Here is a 25,333-nt window from a genome sequence, read left to right on the forward strand (position 1 = left end):
ATTGGATTGCTTCTGCCAGAAAGAACCTTAGAAAATATTGTGACAAACAAGGAACTCAGGTTTTTAGGTCTGTTTCTCTTTATACCTGATTATATAGCCCCAAACTAGCTCCTCCAATGGCAGGTCGCTTGAGAAAAATGACAACACTAGAAATATTCTTGGTACCCTTTAGGGAGGAGACAAAGTCCGGATAAGGTGAGCAGCCATCCTCACTTTACTCTGCATTTAGCACAATGGCAGATAGTTCTCCAGCTATCTGCTGCCTGAGTCCTATCCAAAGCCTGACAGAAAAGAGAACCTCGAGGAACACAGATGCTGAGACACTGCTGTCTAGTCAGTTCTCCAAAACTCCAACCTCTCTCCTGTGATCAAGTGGGATCCTCAGACGGGTTACACATGCAAGGCACATGAGCTCCCACCTCACAATACCCCTTCACTGACTTGTGCCTAAATGGTGGGCCCTATAGAATGATGGAGCATCATTCCAAAACAGTTCCAGGAGAAGCTACATATAAATTCATCGTTAAATCATTGCTGCTCAAAGCCTCTTTCTTATCACTCAGATCTCAACTTAAATGTCACCTCTTGGTAACAGCGGGCCCCCCTGACTACCATTTTTAATGTAGTGCCTATCTCTGTCTAATACTTTGCATATTCATTCATTTATTGGTTTGTTTGCTTTTTGTGTTTTATTATCTGTCTTTTACACTAGAATATAAACTCCACGAGAGGAGGTACTATATTATCTTGCTCGCTCACTTTACTCTGTATTAGCACAATGTTTAGCACACATAACGTGCTTAATAAATATCTGGACAAATATTTGGGGAACAAATACTTGAATAAATAAAGGAATGAATCAGCTCTTTCTAAAACCATCTGACAGAAGCTCGGGTTCAAAATCAAGCATTTCCATGGCCATGAACAGTCTATACAAAGGAACACTTGCTTCGTTCTTTCCAATTTAAATTCCATTAACATTATTATCCATATACTGTTCCATGCGAACAATTGAAAATGCTTTGAGGAAAGATGTGGAGCAGGAATATATAGGTTCATCTCCTTTCTCTCCTCAAGTTTTAAAAGCAAATATATAATTTGTCACCACATAACCTCCCCCCAGGGACTGCTTTGATTTGTCATCATTCTGAACAATCTGTCTCATGTTCGTCCTAGCTCTGTCCTTTGTGCAGACACAGAGCAAACCAGCTCTCTCTGCCCAGGACAGTCCTCTTGAGATGTGAAGATAGAAACTATGACACCCCATCTCCAACAGTGAATGCCCTTCTTAGAGACAAAGCTGCCCATGATCTCGGCTGACACTTCCCACATCCTAGTGTCCTCCAGCTGGTCGACATACTCCCTGCATGGAGACATCGAGCCTGGAATAGGACGTTCCCCACCTAGCCCCATCACCAGCTGCATGGGAGGTATGCTGGCCACAGTAAGAAAGAAATACCTTGGAGCTCAGAATCCATGACACATTCAGTGTGCCCTGGGTTATTTACCTAATTGTATAATTTTTAATAACTATTATTATTTATGATGATAAAAATAATACCAACTCATTGTAGAAAATAGAGAAAAACACAAAGAAGAAAACAGGGATCACCTATAGTCTACAACCCAGACATAACTATAAATAACATTTTGAAGTATTTCCTTCCAGTCTTTTTTGTATGCCCGTGAATACACACAGATACATATGTACATACTCTAGTGCAGGGGTCCCCAACCCCTGGGCCACAAATGTCTACTGGTCCATGGCCTCTTAGGAACTAGGCTGCATAGCAGGAGGCGAGCAGCAGCAGGCAAGCGAGCGAAGCTTCATCTGTGTTTGCAACCGCTCCCCAGCACTAGCATCACCCCCTCAGCTCCACCTCAGATCATCAGGCATTAGATTCTCATAGGAGCACTGGTCCCTGGTACCAAAAAGTTTGGGGCCTGCTGCTCTAGTGTACCCTAGTTATGATAATACTGAACAGTTTTATTTCCTCTTTGTTTTTTTTTTAACTTAACATCTTATGAGCATTCACCCTTACCATGAAAGATTTTTGGTGTGCATGGTTTTAACGACCATGCAATAGTCCATCTTACAGACGAACCCTACTTTCTTATGTGTTCTATGGCAAGAGTGGACTCCCCGAGATAAGGTAGGCCTTTGTAAGGAAATCCCTTACAGGGCAGAGGGGCTCACTCACCTCCTCATTCTCTATCTTGAGAGTGGCCAGTCTGGACTGCAGCTGGTGGTACCGCATGAGCAATTCTGTCTGGACGGGCTGCTGAGCGCTGACCTGGCACACCTGTAAAAATGACAGCCCCCACCTATGGTTGCCCAGTGCCTTCATCACCTCTGTGGAGCTAGGGCAGGAGCTATCACTGCTTAGAGATTAAATGACCTGTCCAAGGTCACATAGCTTATACCTGGTAACTCCAGATAGGAACCAGGAGCCACCCTCTCACATTGCAAAGTGTGGCCTTTCAGTTGTGGTCTTCTATATTGTATACTCTTGAGGGTTTACTAAGAGCTTTGACATAATCTCATTAACTGAGACTGGTTAGTTAATTTCCAGGCAGAAAGTTGTGGTAGGAAAGCAACTGCCTAAGAGAAGCCAGTGAAAAGAACAATGACTGGGGAACAATTAGCAGAGTGCTCCTATTCTCTAGCAGGTAGATACTTCAGAGACCAACGAACTGTGAGGCAGTCTCACTCTTACAGACCTTCTCCCCCAGCTGGTTGACTGGAAGAGAGGTGGAGGAGGGGTAGAGTAGGGGAGAAAAACCGTTCTTCCTATACTGATTCCACCCAGGGGTCTGTTACCACCTGTAGGTACGCTCCTTGGGATGATTCAGCTGAGATCATAAGGGACAGTAGGACTCTGTTATTTATTTACTAGTTATTTCCCGCTAACGAGGCAACCCAAACTTCGCAGTCATCAGCGGTAACCATGAGGTCAGAATCTCTAGGTCCAGATGATGGGGCAAAAGGGCTGGACATGAGGGCAGAGGGATGGGGCAGGAGCTGTAGGAAGCCTTGCAGAAGGCATCTCTTTTACAAATGAAGAAAGCGAGTAGAACCATTTGGAGTGTCCAGTAAATGCCATCTGCTAATGAGCCTCCTTGTATCTCCCTGCCAAGCGAGGGCAGCAGATGGCCCTGCAGAGCTCCCAAGGGATCTAGGGCTGACGGCGTCTGGTCCCTCCGATTCCCATGTGCATGGGTGGGATATATCTAGGTGGAGAAAATGGAGCCACTAGGAGAAAGTTCTATGCACATGTCCCTGGGGAGGAGAGATGATGGAGATGGGGGGGGGCAGATATGACACTTGATGTCTGTCCTCCATCAGTCCGGGAGCAGGGCCTGAGCCCTAGAGAGAGGGGGGAATGACATGGAAAGCTCGAAGAGCTATTTGCATATGGTATTTTGTGAAACTTGAGTAACCAGTATACTGCCATGGGGCCAGAGACAAGTGCCTTCTCCCACGTTTTGTTTTCCAAGGGTAGCAAGGGTGTGAGCAGCACAAGCACTGAAGGAAACTCAGCTGGTGGTATGCTTTCCGTATTGGAGGCCAGGCAGTGCCCTGGTGAGGATGCTGGCCAAAGTGGCTGTGATACAAGGGAAGAATATGAAATGACTGTGTGCAGACATGGGACTTTCTTAGGGTCATCTAGACATAACTGGGAGGGATTTTAGGGAGCACTAAGGTCCTGCAACTCTGCAAGTGGGGAACTTGAGTCAACGGGGTTAGGGTATTAGTGGTAAATTCCTTGGCTAAGGAAGCCCTCGAACCATGAACTTGACCTCAGGCCTCCGAGATAAACATCCTGCATGTAGAATGGGGACTGACATTCCCCTCTCACAGATGATCTAGGAGCACATGGGAGAACAGATGGAAGCAGCCGCAAGCATGGGCTCATGTGAGAAACCCACCTCGTCCCCCATGTGGGGCTGGAACTCAAACTTGAGTGGGGGACAGAAGACCTGGTTGCACATGTCCATGACGGTGTGCTTGTCACTTCTGGAATCCAGGTTGTCCACCGCGTTCTCGATGACATCCAGCCCCTCGTGGCGAGAGGTCTCCAGGTTGTACTCAGCTGAGAGGTAGGTCCGGAAAGTTCGGGCCAAGCTGGCATGAAAGCCCAAATCACAGCACTGAGGAAGAGCCACACAACAGAAAGGTGCGGGTGACGACTGTGACATGGAGGTGGGACCACCGGCATTTCCTTTCCCACCACGGTGACTTACGATTATCTCTCATTCCGCAGTCAAATCTCCCATCCTGGAGGCCCTCCGGCACTTTGGAATCTTATCACACAAATCACACCAAAGCCCTCAGAGGGAGTTGGGGGTTGCAATTTAAACAACAGTAGAACGTATCTCACCTTCTCAAGTTTACCACCTTCTTTCTCATCTCTAGGCCTTTATACATGCATTCCCTCTGCTTGGCATACTGTTCCTCTCTCCTCCTGCCTAAATACTCTTCCTTCATGTTTTAGTTTTGAGGTCGCTTCATCCAAGAAGTCTTCCTTGATGTTCTCCACACTCAAGGTTTACGTTCAATGTCCCTACTCTAAAGGTCTACCTCTCCCTCCGCCTCCCTCACGGCGACACCCACTGCGTTGCATTGCAATTGCCTGTTAGCATGTCAGGGTTATGCAAGGTAAGCTCCTTGAGGGCAGGCTTGCTGACTCTAGTCTACTGTAGAGCCTCAAGACCTAGAGCCAGTAGGTAGTCAACAAAAATTTGGTTAACAATGAAAGGACTGGAAGGAGTGAAAAGGAAAGTTGTCAGAAAGAGAAGGGGTCTGGCCTCAGGCAAGGGAAGGCACAGGCCAGGCAGAGCAGCTCCCTCTCTTGGGGATGGTGATAATGTGCCCCTCCCGCAGCCTTCCTCGCTTCCTGATGGGATGCACCAGGGCCAGAGGAAAAGGATCCATCCACCAGTATGGAATCTTTACTGAGCATCTACAGGGCCAGATTCCTGCGGAAGACACGAGAAGCGATCCCGGCTCCAACACAGAAGGTCTCCCTGATGATGCCGCTCACAACGTTCTTTCTCCAAGCCTGGTTGTTCCTGCAGCACGTCCCGAGCAGCTGGTGCTAAGGAGGCAGTGTTCCATTCTCCTTTTTCTTAAACTGCCTGATTTCTCCCAAGATAAGCTCCCCAAGCAAAGCTGATCTGTATACAGCTGACCCTTGAACAACAGAAGTTTGAACCATGTGGGTCCACTTATACATGGATTTTTTAAAATAAATATACCGTCAGCCTCCCATGTTCTGGGTGTTGCATCCTCTGATTACATCAACCATTAAATGAAACAGTATTTTTGATCTGGGTGTGAAAGGCCAACTTTATGTGTTGTTCTATGCCATTTTACACAAGGGACTGGAGCATCTGTGGATTTTGGTATCCACATAGGGTCCTGGAACCAATCCCCATGCAGATCCTGAGGGATGACTGCAGTTAAGTTTTGGGAGAGTCAAAAGTTATATGCAGATTTTTGACTGAGTAGGGTTGAGGGGTTTGGCACCCCTAACCTCTGCATTGTTCAAGGGTCAAGTATAATTCTGATTTATTCACTATTTTCTTTTGTGTGTGTGTGTGTGTGTGTGTGTGTGTGTGTGTGTGTGTCTGGTAGTCTAGACCTGGGAGCGCTGAACATATAAACATCTGTACCACTTTGGGAAATCCCAAGGGCATGAACTGTAGACAATCACCCCTGTGCCCCCAAATACAGCAAAGGGCCTGGTGTAGAGCAGGGTACCTGGGAAGCGTACGCTGAATACATGGCTACCTGACCCAACTATGTGGGAGCCAGCAGAGGCCCACTTCCACCCACTGAAGAAGAAACTCATCTCCCAGGCCCTACAGGCTCACTGCCCTTCCCATCCACCCTGGCGGTCAACTAAAGACAAGGGCCAGCCCCTCCTTCAGGCGACAATTTGAGCCAGCCTGGGTGTGGCACCCTGTTCAGCCCCAGACTCCCCAGGTGCTCACATCAATTAGGTCGGAGACATCATGGATGTAGTATTTGCTTATAGCTGCGTTGGTGGCTGCCAGATTCAGCAAGTAGTCATTCCGGGCCTTTGTGCACTTCAGCTTGTTCTCAGAATACTTTGCCTGCCTCTGGAAGAAGGAAAAAAATGTGAGAGCTGAGCCATTAATGGCAGGGTTGGGGGATTTTCTCTGTGGTCACTGCCTGCAATTCAATCTACCACACACCTTTAGAATGCCTTATTCTGCATGCTAGGTGAGTAAGATTTGGGGCCCTGTACTCAAAAAGCTCACCTTACAATGCCCATGTGCAACAACGACAGCACTATTGGATAAGCAGCAGTCTTTACTGGTCTCCCCCAGAGCAACATCAATAAGATTTCCTGAGGCCCCTACAAAACTTCCCCCAACAGCTGCCCAAACTGTGATAATGGCCTGTGAGGCCCTCCATGACCTGGCTTCCATCCGCCGCTCAAGCCCCTCCTCCTCCATGCTCCCCCTCATCGCCAGTCTCCTCTGCCCATCCTTTAAGAGGCCAAGTTCATTCCTGCCTCTAGGCCTTCAGACTAATTGTTCCCACTGCCTGGCAGGCCATCCTTCCAAGTCTCATGACTTCATGTCATTGAGGTCCTTATCCAAGGTCACACTGACTGATAGGCCTCAGACGGCAACACAGTACAAGATGTGTTGCCAGCATCTCCACGGCCTCTCCCACACTTTATTCCCTTGCTTCGCTCTATTTTTGTCTTTTAAATTCATTTATCTTTATTGAATTTTTAGTGATTATTTTCATTTTCATTTAATTTTTTCAGGACGATTTTTTAGAGCAATCTTAGGTGCACAGAAAAATTGAGAGGAAGGTACATTGATTTCTCACATACCTTCTGCCCCCCTCATGCACAGCCTCCCCAGTTATCAACAATCCCCCCCAGAATGGTACATTCATTAACAGTTATCACCCAGAGTCCATATTTTGCCTCGGGGTTCATGCTTGGTGTTGCACATGACATCCATCCACCACGACAGTATCATGGTTTCCTTGCCTGAAAAGCGCGCTGTGCTCTACCTTCTCGTCTTTCCTTCCCTCCGACTCCTGGCAACCTCTCAGTTTTTTACTGTTTCCATAGTTTTGCCTTTTCCAGACATAATAGAGTTGAAATCATACAGTATGTGGCCTTTCCAACTGGTTTCTTTCACTTAGTTATATACATTTTAAGGTTCCTATGTGTCTTTGCATGGCTTGCTAGCTCATTTCTTTTTGGATCTTAAATAATTAGTTAAGATGCCATTGCTGGATTTATCATAGTTTATTTATCCATTCACCCACTGAAGGATATCTGGGTTCCTCTATTTTTCTTCAAAAGTACTTTTCATCAGCCAAAATTATATTTTTTACCTCTCTGCGTCTTTGCTGATATTTGGTGTCCCCACCAAAAAGTAGGCTCTATGAAGTCAGGGGCCTAACTTGTCTTGTTCATTGCTGGACCTGCAGTACCCAGAACAGTCCCCGCACAGGGCAGGCATTAAATGCCTGGCTGTCTCTGTGTGAGCAGTGGGGAGAGGCAGAGCGGGGCAGCCAGAGGGGCCAGTCTTGGCTGGGAGCCAGACTGCCTCCCGGGAAGCAGCTTCGGTTCTGGGCCAGCTGGGCAGGAAGGAGTAAAGAGTACATGGGTTGGAGAGGTGTCCCTTGCCTTTTTTATCCAGCTGCTGGATAAAAAGAAACATGGTTTCCTCCTTTACCTCAGTACTCTTAAACCTCCCTATTCCAGACTGAGCTCTCTTAGCGTTTTAGTAGGTGTTCCCAGAGATCTCCTCTAATTTTTCTTCAGGATCCACTTATTCTGGGAATTTCTGGAAACAGATTTCTGGCAGGCACACCCTGTACCAGCCATGTAACCAACCTTCACGGAGAGTTTCAATGCTCCTGACCCATACTCAGGGGGTTTCTGTGACCATGAGACCATTTTTAGCCCTTCATGGACTCAAAACATTTTATAGCTGGGCAGGATATTATAGGTATCTTTGTTTAATTCACCCATGTTATAGGTAAAGAAATAAGAACTGAAGAGGAGAACTAGCTTGTCCAAGAGTCAAATGGCTAATTAATACACAACTCTAAACAAAAAATTAGTCTCCAGACTCCCAGGCAGTACTTTCTCTACTTCCTCTATATACCCCCCTATGTTGTAGTTCTGTAATTCCTTGCCTGACTGTCTTATCTTTATTTCTTTATTTTTAGTATATTCACAGATTTGTACAACCATCAGTACTATCTAAATTTAGAAAATTTTCATCACCCCGAAAAGAAACTCTGTAGCCATTAATGGTTACTCCCATTCTCCTCTGCCCCAGGCCCTGGCAACCACTAATCTACTTTCTGTCTCTATGGATTTATCTATTCCGGACATTTTATATAAATCGAATCCTACGATATGTGGCCTTTTGTAACTGGCGTCTTTCACCGTTTCCAAAACTCATCCATGTTGTAGCATGGTTCAGGAGTCCATTCCTTCTTACGGCTGGATGACATTCCACTGGGCGGATGTTCATCTATTCACCTACTCATCAACTAATAGACATTTGGGTTGTTTCCACTTTTAGACTATTATGAACAATGCTATGAACATTTGCGTGCAAGTTTTTGTGTGAACATATGTTTTAATTTCTCTTGAGCAGATACCTAGGGGTGGAATCATTGAGTCATATGGTAACTTAGTCTATGTTTAACATTTTGTGGGACTCCAAAGTGGCTGAACCATTTTTCATTCCCTCCAGCAGTGTATGAGGGTTCCACTTTCTCCACATCCTCATTTTCTTTTTGTCATTGTCTGCCTTTTTCATTTTGGCTATCCTAGTGGGTATGAAGTGGTATCTCATTGTGGGTTTGATTTGCATTTCCTTAATGACTAGTGATGCTGAGAATCTTTTCATATACTAATTGGCCACTCGTACATGTTCTTTGGAGAAATGTCTATTCAAATCCTTGGCCTATTTTTTAATTGAGCCTCTGCCTGATGATTGCGAAGCCTATTTTTCACTGCCTTTGCAAATTACCCTGAAGTCTTATTTTATTTGCCTCTGGTTACTTTTCCGGCTTACCAAGGTCCTGTTGGATCTTGTTTCCACTAAATCTTTTATACTTTTTAAGAGCCGTAGGGTCATATCATCTTACAATTCATCTCATAGAAGCCCAAATAAACATCTGGTACAATGTTTGGCCCATAGAAAGAGCTCAAGAAATGTTTGGTGATTGCATGGAATTAATGAATGCAGAGAAATCAACAAGAAATCATAGCCTTTTAAGAAGAAAGGAATCTCGGACGTCACCTAATCTATGATGACAAAACAGCAGCATACGCAGTGCCCCTCTAAATTCCCTGCCCATGACAAACATCATTAATAGATCACAGCACTGTTTTTAGCTAAAGCCTGGAGAGGGCTCGCAATCCTCAACAGAGCTATGGACGGCCACTACCAATTGATCAGAATTGACACGAGGGGAGATTTATTTGCCATCACTGTCAAATTTTAAAACTGAAGTTCAGAGAGGTGTTATAAATGTGGCGTTTTCAAAACCCAACCTGTCTGACTCTAAAACTAGCACTCCCTTTACCATGTCCTACTAAAGCACTTTCCAGTACCAATATGCAGTGATTCTAAATCACATCCATCTTTGCCTTGGCAATAGCATTTCAGAATGATTCTTTACCTAGGTCCCAGGTGCTGATTGGTAGCCCAGTGCTGTTCACTCTTTCTGAGACACACTCAGTCCCAACCAGCCCTCCAGCCCCCTAACTGATCCCTGGAGGAAGCCCCTACCCCCACTAATGCCTGGTGACTCCTGCCCATTGGAGAATGTGCTCGCAGGGCATGAGTCTCATCACAGTTCAGCTCTCTTGTCAACTGAGTGCCTCTTCACGGCTGTTGACCCTCACATGAGGCCAGACTCACAAGTGCTAGCGAGGCATGGCTAGCTGTGCCTCCTCCAGGACACTGGCCTCCAAGAGAGCAGATGCTGGAAGCACTGTTCTACCCTCACAGCCCTAGAATGCAAAGGCGGAAGCCGAGGTGGTTGGGAAGCACAGCTCTCCCCTTCCTGCCCCAGCCTGGGTCCTCACTCGCCTTCTCCTTCATCTTCTCAATCTTCTTCACGGAGCTGCGGCGCTGGGGCCGGTCCTCGTGCCGAAGCAGGTTCATGCTGAGCTCTCCAGCCTTGTTGAACTGCTTCTCCTCCTGCTTCTCAGCCTCCTTCAGCTTGCTCTCCGCACTGATGCTCTCCGCGTGGTACATGTGGTAGGTTTTCATGACCTGGGGACACATGAGCGAGGGAGTCGGCAGCCTGGCAGGGCCCAGTGGGGGTGGCCCTAGTGCTCCCAGTCCCCTCCCAAGTTCTGAGCTCCAGGATGCTCAGCCCTCCCTCTTCCCACAATATGCTCTGAGCTCCCACAGCTCTTCGCTTTTGTCCATCTCATCATCATTTTTGTCATCGCCATCATCAGGTTCTTACTAAGTGCCAGGAATGGAGCAGTAAATAGGAAATTTTAAAGGACAACCACAGCCACCAAGCATTTAGGGGTCTTAGAGGTGATGTGGCAAACACGGCCCTTCTCAGCTGTGCTCTCTAAGCCTGCCGACCATGACACTCGTGTCCCTTCCCCTTCCCCCAGTATCATTGGGAAAGCCCCTCTTTATGTGCTCATGGGGCTTCCATGGGAACATCCTTCTTACGCACATACAAATAGTTTTCTCAGCTATTTCCTCAAGTAAAATTGGCCTGCAAATGGCTCTGTCCCTGAAAGGAGTATTATTCGCTAACTTAATATATTTCTATGCTCTCTGAAATAAACTCATCCTTGGCTATAAAATGAAATCCCATAAAGCAAACTGTACTTGGCTACTCTTACTTCCATAATAAAAGTTGGATATTGTTATAACAAGGGAATTTTTGAGTCAGAGGAAATCTTAGGTGCCATCTAACCTAACCACCAAATTTTACAAATAGGAAAACTTAGGCCCAAAAGAGCAAAGTGGCTCAAGCAAGATCATACAGTATTATCAGCACAGTCTCCAGACTTTACGTCCATGTGGCCAATTCCACAATCAAGATACAGAGCACTTCCATCACACCAAAAAGACCCCTGGTGTCCCTCTGCCGTTGATCCCCACTCCCTATGCCCCAGCCCCAGACGATCATCGATTTGCTTTCTGTCACTGTAGACTGATTTTGTGTATTCTTCATATACATGGAAACATAGAGTATAAAGTCTTTTGGGTCTGCCCTCTTTCACTCAGCACAATTTTTTAAAGATTCTCTCATGTTGTATGTATCAGAAGTTCTTTTTAAATTTCTGAGTAATATTCCCCTGTATGGCTATACTACAACTTGCTTATCTATTCATATGTTGATAGTTCTTTGTGTTGTTTACAGTTTTGTAAAGCTGCCAGGAATGTTCATGTACAATTCTTTGTATGGATCTATATTTTTGTTTCTCTTCAATAAATACCTAGCAGTAGAATGGAGAGTCATATGGTAAATACATAGCCAAATTTATAAATCTAATTTCTGACTTTTAATCCATCACTTTCTCTACCACATCATACTGTTTCCTTAATTGATTACAATTTTCTCAGTAGATGTGAATACTCTTGGCAGCCTTACAGCAAGCTGGGCTGTCCCATACCAACAGTCTCCTATCTCCTGGCCCCCGACTAGAAGTATACTTTTCCTTTGCAATATCAAGATTGTGACCATCTTTCTATGGTAAGAAACATAAGAAATTTCTAGAATACATGGCTTCTGAGCCTTGTTCATTTTCTTTTGTTGCTTAGATAATTACAATAGCTAATAGAGCTATGTCCCTGTCTAACAAGGACCTTTAAAGTCACGGAACTTGCAGTGAAATACTGGCCAACATTATAACTTCATTCATTTTCATTAAGTCCTGTGAAGTGAGTTTATTAGAATGAGGAATTCTTCTGTGACTCTTATCCTTAAATCACAGCATCGACCTGTTATCCAGAAAGTTCCATTCGCCAGAGGTCAGGAGTCAATGGGGGCAACATCTATTGTAGAACATGGTAGGTAAGAATATGGACTCTGGGTACAAATATCTGGGCTGAATTCTGATGCTGCCATTTACCAGCTGTGTGACCTGTGGCAAGTTATAACCTCTCTGATCTCTCCTTCCTCATCTGTAAAATGGGGATAATGGCACATACCTCATAGGTTTGTTGTGAGGAAAAAATGAGTTAATTTTTGTAAAGTGCTGAGAACATCTGCCAGTAAGAGCCACGTAGGCCTTAACTGCTACCATCGCCACCATCATCATCCTCCCTATCTGGGCTGAGAAGATGAGAACTTGGAAGTCATTTGACCTCAGGAAAATGTTAACAAACTCTAGAGAACATCGAATATTGTGAAAAAAAAAATTTATTCTATACCATGTTTCTCCCTCCTTCTCTCATCCTGAAAACCTAAAATTGCAAAATAATAAATGAGTAAAAAATGCAATCAATTTTCTTTGTAGGTCTTGGTGGAAAGAACTCTTCTCCACTTTTTACCCAATTTTTGATTATTTGCAGCTGCTCTAAAATCTCTAGAGAAGCCCTTCTTGCGGATTTCATCCAATCCTTTTGTCATTCCCACAAGGCTTATTTATTTACAAACTCAAGGGACCAGAAAGTGTGCTGGATTGATGCATTCTCGACATCTAGTGGCCAAAAGGTAGTACTGCAGACTTACGCATAACCAAAGAAGTTGCCTATTTTCAACTATCTGCTTTCAGCCATGGCTCCAGGAACGTAAGGTGGCTAAGAGTTGGGAATGCCTGCTAAAGTCTGTCTCCAGGACCCCAAAAGTCATGAGACTTTTCTCTACCCCTCCACATTCGCGGACACCACTGGTTTCTTTGCTTCTCCACCATGCTGCTAGGGGTGTTCATTTCCGGATGCCCCCATTTTCTGCGCTCAATCATTCCTGCTGCATCCATTTCTTTCCACTTCAGCTGCTGAGGTCTGCTTATCTCACCACTAATCTGTCATCTATATTGGGTAGTTCAGGAAAAGAGAGAGCATGTCTATTTGCAGCCAGATCTTCCTATCTAATCATCCGTGCATGTATCCATCTACTCACTCAAGGTCAGCATCCCAGCTGGGTATTCTTAGCCTCTCACATTTTCCTTTGCCTAGTTTCCTACTCTTCTTGAATGACAGAGCACTCTGCTCTTCCACAAGCCAAACTTCCCACTGCAGTCTCCGAAATGCATTCCAAAAATCCCATGTTTCGAGACCATGCCCCTGACAACTCTGGGGCCAAGCATTATGTGATCCAATTGGTAATTCCTGGCCCCAAGAATATCAATGAACTAGATCATCCAATGTGACATAAGTCCAACAGCTGGAGACCACTCTGGAATGAGCCCAACTAACTATCTGTACCCAAAATCCTCTAGATATTTCCTTTGTTTAATTGCCTGAATCATCGGATTCAGCATGAAAGGCCCTTAGTTAAAGAACCAAAACAGTCTGCTCAATATTGGCAGTCCACGACGTGTTGCCAGTCCCGGATGTGCTAAGTATTTAAATTTATCTGTTACTTCAGAGTCTGCAACCTCTCTTTTTATTATCCCCAGAATATTTCAGTTAATCCTTACCCCACTTCTGGGAGGCAGTGCAATAACATGACAGCAATGACAGCAGCTCGTGTTTACTGAGCGCTTACTTTTACATATAGTAATTCGTTTATTTTTCACAAAAACTCTATGAGGTAGACACCATGTGATCACTGCTTTACAGATGAGAAAACCATGAAATAGGGATGAAAAGATCCTCTGCCCCACAGGGACCAAGGACATCTAGTTTTGAGACTCAACACTCCCACCACTTGCTGGGTGACTGTGGCAGAGGCTTGTCCTCTCTGTGCCGTCTAGTGAAGACCAGATGGGAGGTAGATAGGAAGGTGCTCCATAAATTGCAACTGTAAAGTAACTGGCTGACAGTAGCATTGGGCTGGGAAGGAAGCAGAGACGGATGCAGAGGTTCACTGAGGAACTTCTTGACAGCATCAATAAAGGGACATGCTGGGGCAGGATAAGAATCAGTTGTTAGGAAAAAGGTCCTCTACCCCTCAGGCAGGGCCATTCCTGGGCCATCCCACAGTCGTGAGGGGGTAAGACTCGAAGCCAATGCATGCCAAAGATATCTTTGACAGAAAAGAGGAATCCTTAAATTTCAGTCTGACCACCCACACTCTGTGTGGTCTATGTTCTCCGTAGAATTTACAATCGCTAGCTTATTTATTTATTTGACATGTTTATAAACAGTCTCACCTCAACTAGAATGCAAAGTCCTTGAGGGCCAGGACCTTGTTCATGATTATGTTCTCTGTATTAGAGCAGAGACTGGTATCCACCAAGTGTCAGTATATGTCTGCATGAATGAATGAAAAACAGCTGGCTAGCTAGATGGATAAATAGGTGGGCGGGTGGGTGAATGGATGGGTGGGTGACTAAAAAGGGGGGGGGAGAGTAAAATAAGGGAAGTACAGTTCTACTGCCTTTGACCTACTAAATATAGTTGTGGGTGGGAGACAGCTCTACCTTCAATCATTAAATTTCTATCAAACTGGTCATTACATGTTAGATACTATAATAGGAAATACTATGGTGTGGAAGACAGATAGGGTCTCATAGAATACATGGTCTAGTAGGGACACAGACAATTACATAAGCGATTATCACATGGTGTGATAAGTGCTATGATGAGGGGATGGGGCACAAAAGGAAGGCTTCCTGGAGGAAGCGACATCTAAACTGAACCTTGAAAAAGAGTAGGTAGGTGAACAGGGCATGGGGTGGGGGTAAAGTATTCCAGAAAAAGGGAGCTATATGAGCATTAAGCCCAGAAGGAGCTGGAGCCAAACCGGTGTGAGAAGCGGGGGTTTGTTTGAGCACTAGCCAATGAAGCTGCTTCCTTTGTCCTCCCTCAGCTACTCCCGCTCAGCAGACATCTGCTGTTTTTCTCTGCTCAGGATCATCTAGTCCTCCCTCTTCTGAAATAGCTTCCTGGTTTTCTTTGAGGAAATCTGCAAAATTCCCCACCCTATTCTCAGTCCACATGGTTCCTGGGAAACTGATACCACCCTCCAATTCTGAGGGTGCACGAAGCCCAGGCCTGGCCAAATAGTAACATGTTAATCTGACCACAGGGATTGGATCTCATGATCCTGGCCAGGCCAATCCGAGACTGCCCTGGGCTTTGCTGGAAACAGGAGGAAGGGCATATTCTCTTTCCACTAGGGTGCACTAAGCTGGTAGGAAGCGAGTTTGCTGTTGGGGGTGAGGGGGAGGTCATCTTTGTCACCACATAGGAGAAGCCAGACCGATCATGGAAACCACAGAGAGGAAAACAAAACTAAAAGAGGAAGAGAGGCTGATTCCCAAAGATAGGTGGGTGGGTGGAAGGACGGACGGATGGAAAGAAGGAAGGAGGAAAGGAAGAGAGAGAGGAAGGAAGAAGAAAAAGTAAGGAATGGAATATAATAAAATGAAGGAGATGCAGTTCTACAGCCTCTGATCTGGTGACTCTACTGGAGGTGCTGCTTGTTGCAGAGGAATGAGCACCAGGGTGCCAACAGCATCCCTCTCCCACCGCCAGGTAATTTGTTGACTGCACAGAGCCTTCGGTAGTTGCCCTGAAATTCATTTAAATTCAAGCATGTGGAGCTGCCTGCTGTGGACCCAGTGCTCCACGAGACACAGTGGCAGGCTGTGAACACTTCAAGAGTTAGTCTTTGAAGTGTCTTGTACATCCCTGGTGTTCCCAGGGTGCTTGTTGAAACAGATGAGGGACGGAGGGATACATGAATAAATGAAAGAAACTGGTTTTGCCTATATGGAGTTTAGAATCTGGGCAGGGAGACAAGGGTAAAGTGAATGGATGTGAACGGATGATACAGCAGCCTAAGACAGAGCACAGCATGTGCTGGATACATGGCCTGGGACAGTCAGTGCCTGACCATGAGTCCTATGGGGCCTGAGCCATGTTCTCCACAGTGTGCCCAGAGCCTCCAGCAGTGCTGGCACATAGCCGATGATCAGTACATATTTGTTGAGTGAAGAAATGAGAGAATCGTGTGCGTGTGTGCATGAGAGATTAATTGAGGGTTCAGAAAAGTGATGGCTCCATGTGGGCTTCTGTGCAAGGGTGAGTTTTGAGCTTGGTACCTTTGGATGGATAGGAATCCAAGAAGCAGAGAGGAAGAGAGGAAGAGAAGGGGAATTCTCAGCAGGAGAGGCAACCTGGGATCCCCGCGGAGCAAACCGATTACAGACAGATCGGGGTTGGAAATCCCGCTGCACCACCTACCAAGCGCATTCCTGCACCACAGCCAGTGTGCTTATCTTATGTTCCCCATTTACTCACCTTCTTGGACTCCAATAGCCATCCCAAGTTCAGTTAGATCTTGGTCAAATCATGATGTTCTGAAATTATTCCCTGGAGATGGCAAGTCACGCTCACCCCCCATCGCTTCATGTAATCCTCGGAACGATGCTCCATTTTGCAGATGAGAAGACTGAGACCAGATGAGCTATGTGCCTGCCTAAGTTCCCACACTCAGCAAGGAGCGGACCTCGAGTTCTGTATCTCTTACCTGACTCCTAACACACACTTCTTACTCAGGAGAGATTGTGGCTGTGTCCCCTTCCACCCCAACTTTGTGTCTTCTGCTTTGGTAAGTAGCACATTCCCACAGCTGGCAGGTCATCTGAATCTCTCGTGAACTTTTACAAACTAAACATGCCCAAGGTCCCACCCCGATGTACAGAATGAGAAGCTGGGGTCACAAGTCATTACAATCCCACCGTGATGCCCACTGTCACTCAGGCACACAACACAGCAGAAAGGCCCAGGGCCTTCCCAGACCTCTGGTGAGCCTCCCTCTAGCCCTGGCCACTGAAGAAAGGGGACCTAAACTCAAACAGCAGCAGCAGCAGTTCAGCAGGACTTACTGTGTAGAGCTCATTGGTGACCTTCAGGAGTTCCTCATGCATCTGCAGGCCAATCTCCTTGCTCTGAAACGTGGAAGAACAAATGTCAGAAGGTGGCTGCTTGCACAGACCAATTTCCTTTTCAACACAAAAAGGGCAGGAATGCTTGGTGTGGGGTGGGAAGGGGAGCAGAAGTCAAGATAAATCTCATTGATCTAGATCTGAATTCCTCAATTCATGTCTATGAAACAAATCCTTCCCCGGCCATATAAGTTGGGGAACCCCACATATCACCTCCCTACCTTGTTGATTCTCAGAGATATCGCCATATTAAAGATTCTGAGAAACCCCATAGCTAATCAACCTGTTCATCTTTCTTTAATTCTGTGTGTCCTATACTGATGTGACTAAAATATATGTCTCTAGTTCACTACTCATTAATATCTCCTGAGAGTGGGGTTCCATGTAACACTGTTTGAGAAATAATGATCTAACATCTCAATTCATCACGAGCAACTCAGGTAAACAGACATCCCTCTGGATCACTAGCAGGAAATTGAGGTCCTCACCTCCTCTGTGTCACCAACTGGCCATGTGGCCCTAAAGACTCAGTTACAGCATCTATGAAATAAAAAACTTAAAGAAATACTTTCCAAAGCATTGTCTGGAGGTCACTGCTAGGTGCCACACTAAAAAGGGGCAGGGGCTTCTGTGACCAAATAATTTTGGAGAAAGTGAGATGAGTTTTCTTAATGCAGAATGTTTCAGAGGCTTTTATACCCTCATATGCATGGACTTTCTAAAGTGGGCTGGGGGAGCTGTCACGTGCAGTTTATTTGACCTCAATCCTTTTTCTATGATCACCAGTGACTTACATGTTTAGTATATTGAGAGACATGATTCAGAAAACAATAAACAAATTTTCTTCAGGTTCCATCTAGCCTGAAGAATCTAAGAATATGTTACTTTATATATTATTAATTATTATTATTACTGTAAATACTTGCCCTGTCTGTCTGGACCATCATGTGAAATTTCCATACTGAAAATGGGAGTCTTGATCTCTGCTACCTGACAGCTGAGTCACCCTGTTCTCCCTTTCAGCTCCCTCAGCCTCAAGCATGGCCAGCAGATGACAGGAAGAGACCAGCCTTCCTCCCAGTGAACTTCAACTTCTGTGATTATATCTGTTAACCCACTTTAAGCTGGGGTTGTCATTTGCAGCCAAAAAGCATCCTAAAAGACAGATTTATCACCTCCAGTCCCAGAACAAGCATGTCATCACTGTAGGACCCAGATTACTGAAGCTGTCCCTTAACGAAGGCCCTGACTCTTGTCTCCGATTCTGCATGCCCATACCAGTGTAATTTCCTAGAAATGTGTTTCCCAGTGTCCTTCTAAAGCCTCCTCAATCCATACAGGATCGAGATCCAGCTCTTCAGCTTGACTTTTGAGGACCTAGGTGACTAGCGCAGGCCTGGCTAGACAGTAGAAAGGGCTGAATTTTAGAGCCACAGAGACTGGGACTGGAGATAGGGCTTTAAACTATTTCAACTTCCCACACCTCAGCTTCCTCATCTGTAAAATAAACACTCGTTATTGTCCTTCTTTGCACTTATAAAAGAAAGTATAATGATCTTGCTTGTTTATCTGTTCATTCATTCGTCATTTTTTCCAACACTTAAATGTAAACCCAATAAGATCAAAGAGACTTTCTCTGTGTGGTAGATGTTAAGCTTCTCCAGTTGCTGGGAGGGCTGGCAGCAGACAGCCCCTAGCCAAGAGCACCCTTCTGGGATGGTCTGAGAGGATATGGTGAAATACCTTCCAAAGACTGATACCTCATCCAAAGATGGGTCCATGTAGGGCATAGAGACCTACCTGCCTCTCCCATCCAACCCGGACAGCTCTAAAGGGTGGCTCCATCTTTAGAACTCCCTGTTGGGCTGGCTAAGACTTTCAGTAAGGTTGCCTGCATTGTGGCTTGACTTCAGCTGCTCCTCCCCCTTCCCCGTCAAGGTGCAGATTCCAAGAATGCTCCCTAATCATTCTGCTAGATGCTAAATTCAGGTGTCAGAGTACCCGGGGTATCCAATCTACAAATTTGCTTCCCCTCTCCTCCCTGCAATGCCACAGAGCCTGTCACATAGTGGTTACTCATTAAATATGTTAGTAGAATGAATTTATGAATGAATGAAGTGACAAGTCCTCTGAACCTTAGTTTCTTTATGAAAATGGGACGATGTCACAGGTATCATGGAGTCCCTATGATAATGAAAAGAGATAACACATGTGGCAGCCCTTGGCATCAATGAAGAGCTGGAGAAACAGTAGTGCAGGCTGAATTGATACCCACTGGATACCAGGGACAAGGCTAGGAAGTTTCCCAGAAAAGAGAATACAAGTTGAATTTTTTATTAACTCTGCCCTTAAGAACCTCTCAGTTTGGTGGGATTGAGATTCAGGAACTAAATAATTCTAAAGCAGAAAGTGGACAGGGCCACAAAACAGTGAAAGATGAGATGATGTAGTATGTCCTGACGAAGAGCATGGAGGGACCAGAGCCATCTCACCTTGCATGACTGGATGGAGGTGGCATTCTAGGCAGACGGCCCTGCCTGGGCAAAGGCACAAAGACTGGGAATAGGTAAAAGTTTAGTTTGCAAAGAGAGAGGCACATCAACAGAAGAGCAGAAGATAAGCTTAGAGTGGAGCCTGGGCCCAGCCACAGAAGCTAATAGAGCGCATGCCTCATTCAGAGTGAAACTGGGAACCTCTGAAGGTTTTTGAGCAGGACAACGTGATGATTAGAGCTGTGCTTCTTCAGGAAGATGAAGATGGTGGTGAGCAGAGGGTGGACTGGATGTGGAGGGGCTGCAGGTCTGATTTGTGTGTTTCCTCAAAGGCACAGTAAGTCACCAGATGGAACCTGCCTGAGTCTCTTCTCATTTCCCCCTCAGCACCAAGCATGGGGCCCACCAGAGAGTGAGTGCTCAGCAAATAGTTACTGAACTGCACAGGATTGACTCAAGGCATTTATTTTTTTTATGGTTGGAGTTGGTCAGGAAGAGAAATATTCTCAACTGCAGTTCCAGAAACTACTGAATGAAGAACCCAAACTAAACATTCCAGCAGGAACAGGAGGCCAAAACCCTGATAATCTCTAGCAGACCATCACACCCAGCCCTTGAGGACCCAAGTGGCAATGTATTAGCACTCTCTGTCCGCATTTCTTGCATGACTTTCATGCCTGCAGAGGTGCGTGTGTTGAGGGGGGGCCAAGGAGGCAGCTTCCTTCATGCACAGGAAGTGTATGGACTGTGGGAAATGATTACACTGAGCCAAGGAGGGCTTAGCCATGGCAGCCGTGGTTCCTTGGGGTTGAAAGGGTACAGCACTGTCTGTCTGACTCCAAAAATGTCTGTAAAATCAGTTCAGGTAGCCCCAGCCCTGCCTCTTTCTTTTGCCCACGGCTAGTATCAATTAAAAGCCCCTAAGAGTCAGATAATGCTTTGATGGGGGGAAGGGGGGAGGGTCCTGGGCACTAGATGCCACTAACATTCTCCATAGTCACTCCAAGTTGTGACAATGAAAATTATCTCCAGACATGTCCAAATGTCCAGACATATCCAAATGTCCCTGGGGGCAAAATCACCCGGGTAAGAATAATTGCCCTAGACTGAGGGCTCCAAATGGCAGCTTTTTTGGCCTTTAGACATGTTTTATTTGGCTATTCAATGTTTCCAGAAAATCTAATTCTTTTCCCAGCATTTACAAATTGGGAAATTCCCTCTTACAAGTCCAGATTTTCAGTTTCTCCTGAAAAACTAGAAGATGCAGCAATACTGAGCACCCACTTTGAGTATGGTGGTCCCTGTGGAGGGATTTGTGCTCTCCAGTTGGCTACAGTTCCCAGCATCTCCCTTCACTCATCTACATCACCCATCTGGTCTATGAGGGCATTTGAGTTTAAGATCCAGAAACCAGTGGGGTTTTACAGGGGCTGGCCATGTGAATCCCAAGGCACTCGTCAAGGATGGCCATCCCAGACCTGCCAAATTGGAACCCGTGAGAATGCCTTTCTAATGAGCTCTTCTCATAACCGAACATTTGAGAGCTGCTAAAGAGTCTGCTTCCTGAGACCGAACCTCCTGGCTCTCCCGTGGACTCTGACAGCAATGTCTGCCTAGAATCCCAGCACTCCCTGAACCCGTCCTCCTGCCTGTACTACCTCCTCATGAACCTCTGTGGCCAAATCCTCACCTACTTTCAATTCGATTTACACCAGTATTTACTGAAACCTCCCAGATACCAGCTTCAATTAGTCACCAAAGACACAAAGCTGAATGAGACATGGCCCCTGTTCTATGGATGACAGTTAGCATTTACGGAGGATTTTCCATTTGCTGAATACTATCCAAGTCACTTGTATACATTATCTAATTTAAAACTTTAAGGCAGATACTAATATTCTGCTCACCTGACGGATGACAGCCAAAGGCTCAAAAGGCTGAGCAACTAGCCCTAGGTTGTACAGCTAGGAAGTGGCAGAGTCAGGATTCAGCTTTTGGTTGGTCTGACTCCAAACCTGGCACTTATAAAGTGCCTGGTTTCTGTGGTCCGCTTCCTCATGGCCTAGACAAGATGCAGGCACACAGATGAGAAGAAACTCTTGCAATGATGCAACAGAGTGACATCCAAGCCACGAGGAAAGTATGGAGGATTGCATGCCCTCTGGCAACAGCCTGCCTGTCTGATGTACTTCCTCACCACCTGTGCAGCAATCTGCATCCCTGGCCCTTCCCCAACTCACAGGTACATGTAGTTCTCCTTGATTTGATCCTTCTTGGCCCACCTGCCCTGCTAGGAATAAGTCAGCCCTAATGGCCATCTCTGGCTATTCCCTTCCTCTTTAGTCTGATAATAGGAGATAAGATATGATGGGACTGACCCCTGCTTACCTGCTTACCTGGTCACACAAGATGGTCCATTGAGCATAGGACCCAGCATGACCAGAGTGCTCTGGCTCCTTGTGTCCAGTAATTGGGTGAGAGCTAGAAACATGTTTTATGCTGAGCCAATAAGAATCTTCCCTTGGAGCTTTATAACAACCATATTCTCAGATCATTTCTCCTCTGGAGTCGCTAAGCTAGGACATCACGGATCTCTGACAGTCCATCAAAAGGAAGAGTCAGGTTGTAACAAGTACACAAGCCTGCTAGGGTAAACCCAATTGGTGGGATCAGCCCCCACACAACAACTCTTATCCTGAGGGTGCAGCCAGTTCCCACAATTAGTCAGCCTGAACATTAATCCCATTCACCGATCTACTAACAACAATAAAGGCTTGGTGACAACAGAAGATCACACACAGCCCATACAAAGTTCACCTCCAGAGCTCCTGGCACAAGGGATCAGGGAGAGTGCACCACTGGAACACACAAGACACCTTCCACATTAGGTCATCTGGCCAAGGCTAAGAGACGAAACAAATATTCCTGACATATAAAAAAGAACACAGAGAGGCTAATAAAATGAGAAAACAAAGAAACGTGCCACAAATGAAACAAGAGAAAACTCCAGGAAATAAGCTAAATGAAATGGAGGTAAGCAACCTACCAGAGTCAGAGTTCAAAATAATGGTTATAAGGGTACTCAACGAACTTATGCAGACAATGCATGAGCACAACGAGAGCCTAAAAAAGGACATAGAAACCGTAAAAAAGAACCAGACAGAAATGAAGAATACGATAACGGAAATGAAGAGTACACTAGAAGGATTCAATAGTAGATTGGAGGAAGCAGAAGATCAAATCAGTGAATTGGAAGACAAAGTAGCTGAATACACCCAATCGAAACAACAAAAAGAAAAAAGAATTTTAAAAAATGAGGATAGTTTAAGAGACCTCTGGGACAACATGAAGCATAAAAATATCTGAATCATAGGAGTACCTGAAAAAAAAAAAGAGAGCAAGAGATTGAGATTCTATTCGAAGAAATAATGACAGAAAATTTCCCTAACCTGGCAAAGGAACTAGACATACAAGTTCAGGAAACAAAAATAGTTCCAAAAAAGAGGAATTCAAACAGACCTATACCAAGGCACATCATAATTAAAATGCCAAAGGTCAAAGACAAAGAGAGAATCTTAAAAGCAGCAAGAGAAAGGAAGCTGGTTACTTACAAAGGTACCCATGAGAATGTCTGCTGACTTTTCAATGGGAACTCTGCAGGCCAGAAGGAAATGGTAAGAAATATTCGAAGTTATGAAAAACAAGAATCTACAACCACAGATACTCTACCCAGCAAGGCTATTGATTAAAATGGAAGGTGAGATAAAGAGCTTCCCAGATAGAAAAAAGCTTAAGGAATTCATCACCAACAAGCCAGCATTACGAGATATGTTAAAGGGTCTTCTGTAAAAAGAGAAGGGGTCAAAAAGAAAATAGAAATAATAAATATGAATAATAAAATGACAGTAACAATGTACCTATTGGTAATCACTTTAAATGTAAATGGAGTAAATGCTCCAATCAAAAGACACAGGGTAACCGAATGGATAAGAAAACAAGACCCTGCATATGCCATCTACAAAAGACCCGCTTCAGATCAAACAACACTCACAGACTGAAAGTAAAAGGATGGAAAAAGATATTTCATGCAAATGGAAATGAAAAAAAAAAAGCCACGGTAGCAATACTTATATCAGATAAAATCAACTTTAAAACAAAGGCTATAATAAGAGATTAAAAAAAGGCATTACATAATAATAAAGGGATCGATAAATCAAGAGGATATACCCCTAGTAAACATATAGCACCCAACACAGGAGCACCTACATACGTAAAGCAATTATTGAGCGACATAGAAGGAGAGATCGATAGTAATACACTCATAATTGGAGACTTTAACACCCTATTGACACAAATGGACAGAACTTCCAGGCAAAGAATCAACAAGGAAACAATAGGCCTAAAAGATACACTAAAACAGATGGACTTAATAAATATTTTCAGAGCATTTTACCCCAAAGCAACAAAATATACATTCTTCTTAAGTGCACATGGAACATTTTCAAGAACAGATCACATGTTAGGACACAAATAAAGTCTCAATAAATTTAAGAAGACTGAAATCATATCAACCATCTTCTCTGATCACATTAGCATGAAACTAGAAATCAACTACAACAAAAAAAAACTTGAAAATACACAAACATGTGGAGGTTAAATAACATGCTACTAAACAGTGAATGGGTTATTAATGAGATCAAGGAAGAAATCAAAAGATACCTAGAGACAAATGAAAATGAAAATACAATGACTCAAAATTTATGGGACACACCGAAAGCAGTCCTAAGAGGGAGATTCATAGCAATACAGGCCTACCTCAAGAAACAAGAAAAAGCTCAAAGAAACAATCTAACCTTCCAACTAAAAGAACCAGAAAAAGAACAGCAAACAAAGCCCAAAGTGAATAGAAGAAAGGAAATAATAAAGATCAGAGCGGAAATAAATGTAATAGAGTCTGGAAAAACAATATGAAAGATTAATGAAACCAAGATCTGGTTCTTTGAAAAGGTAAACAAAATTGACAGACCCTTAGCCAGACTCATCAAGGAAAAAAGAAAGAGGACTCAAATAATAAAATCAGAAATGAAAGGGGAGAAATAACCACAGACTCCACAGACATACAATGAATAATAAGAAAATACTATGAGCAATTATACACCAACAAATTGGACAATCTGGAAGAAATTGACATATTTCTAGAAACATACAATTTCCCAAGACGGAATCAAGAAGAAACAGAAAATCAGAACCGACTGATTACCACCAAGGAAATAGAATCAGTAATCAAAAACCTTCCAAAAAACAAAAGTCCTGGACCAGATGGCTTCATAGGTGAATTTTATCAAACATTCAAAGAATTATCACCTATTCTTCTCAAACTTTTCCAAAAAATTCAAGAAGAGGGAAAGCTCCCTAACTCCTTTTATGAGGCCTTGATTCCAAAACCAGGCAAAGACATTACCAAAAAAGTAAACTAAAGGCCTATATTTCTTATGAACATTGGTGCAAAAATCCTCAACAAAATATTAGCAAACCGAATTCAGCAATACATTAAAAATATCATACACCATGATCAAGTTGGATTTATTCCTGGAATGCAAGCTTGGTTCACTATCAATTAATGTGATACACCACATTAACAAATCGAAAGATAAAAACCATATGATCATATCAATAGATGCAGATAAAGCATTCAACACAATCCAGCACCCATTTTTGATAAAAAGTCTCAGCAAAGTAGGAATAGAGGGAACATACCTCAACATAATAAAGGCCATA

At 44.4% G+C, this 25,333-nt stretch overlaps 1 protein-coding gene across 6 annotated transcripts in view; it reads right to left on the reverse strand.

Annotated features, from left to right (window-relative positions):
* The window catches only part of SRGAP3 (SLIT-ROBO Rho GTPase activating protein 3), a 228,604-nt gene that overhangs the window by 58,060 nt on the left and 145,211 nt on the right, over nt 1-25,333 (reverse strand). For all 6 annotated transcript variants that reach the window (XR_004950334.1, XM_036218674.1, XM_016134853.2 and 3 more), the window contains exons 4-8: nt 17,004-17,066; nt 10,117-10,302; nt 5,998-6,126; nt 3,931-4,152; nt 2,202-2,303 (exon numbers count right to left, since the gene is read on the reverse strand). Coding sequence is in view for 5 of the 6 variants with exons in the window: in XM_036218674.1 (XP_036074567.1) it covers nt 2,202-2,303; nt 3,931-4,152; nt 5,998-6,126; nt 10,117-10,302; nt 17,004-17,066 (702 nt within the window). In the remaining variant the exon portion in view is untranslated. The remainder of the gene's footprint in view (nt 1-2,201; nt 2,304-3,930; nt 4,153-5,997; nt 6,127-10,116; nt 10,303-17,003; nt 17,067-25,333) is intronic.

The sequence above is a fragment of the Rousettus aegyptiacus genome, unplaced genomic scaffold (genome assembly GCF_014176215.1).
Source record: "Rousettus aegyptiacus isolate mRouAeg1 unplaced genomic scaffold, mRouAeg1.p scaffold_m13_p_4, whole genome shotgun sequence".
Lineage (NCBI taxonomy): Eukaryota > Metazoa > Chordata > Mammalia > Chiroptera > Pteropodidae > Rousettus > Rousettus aegyptiacus.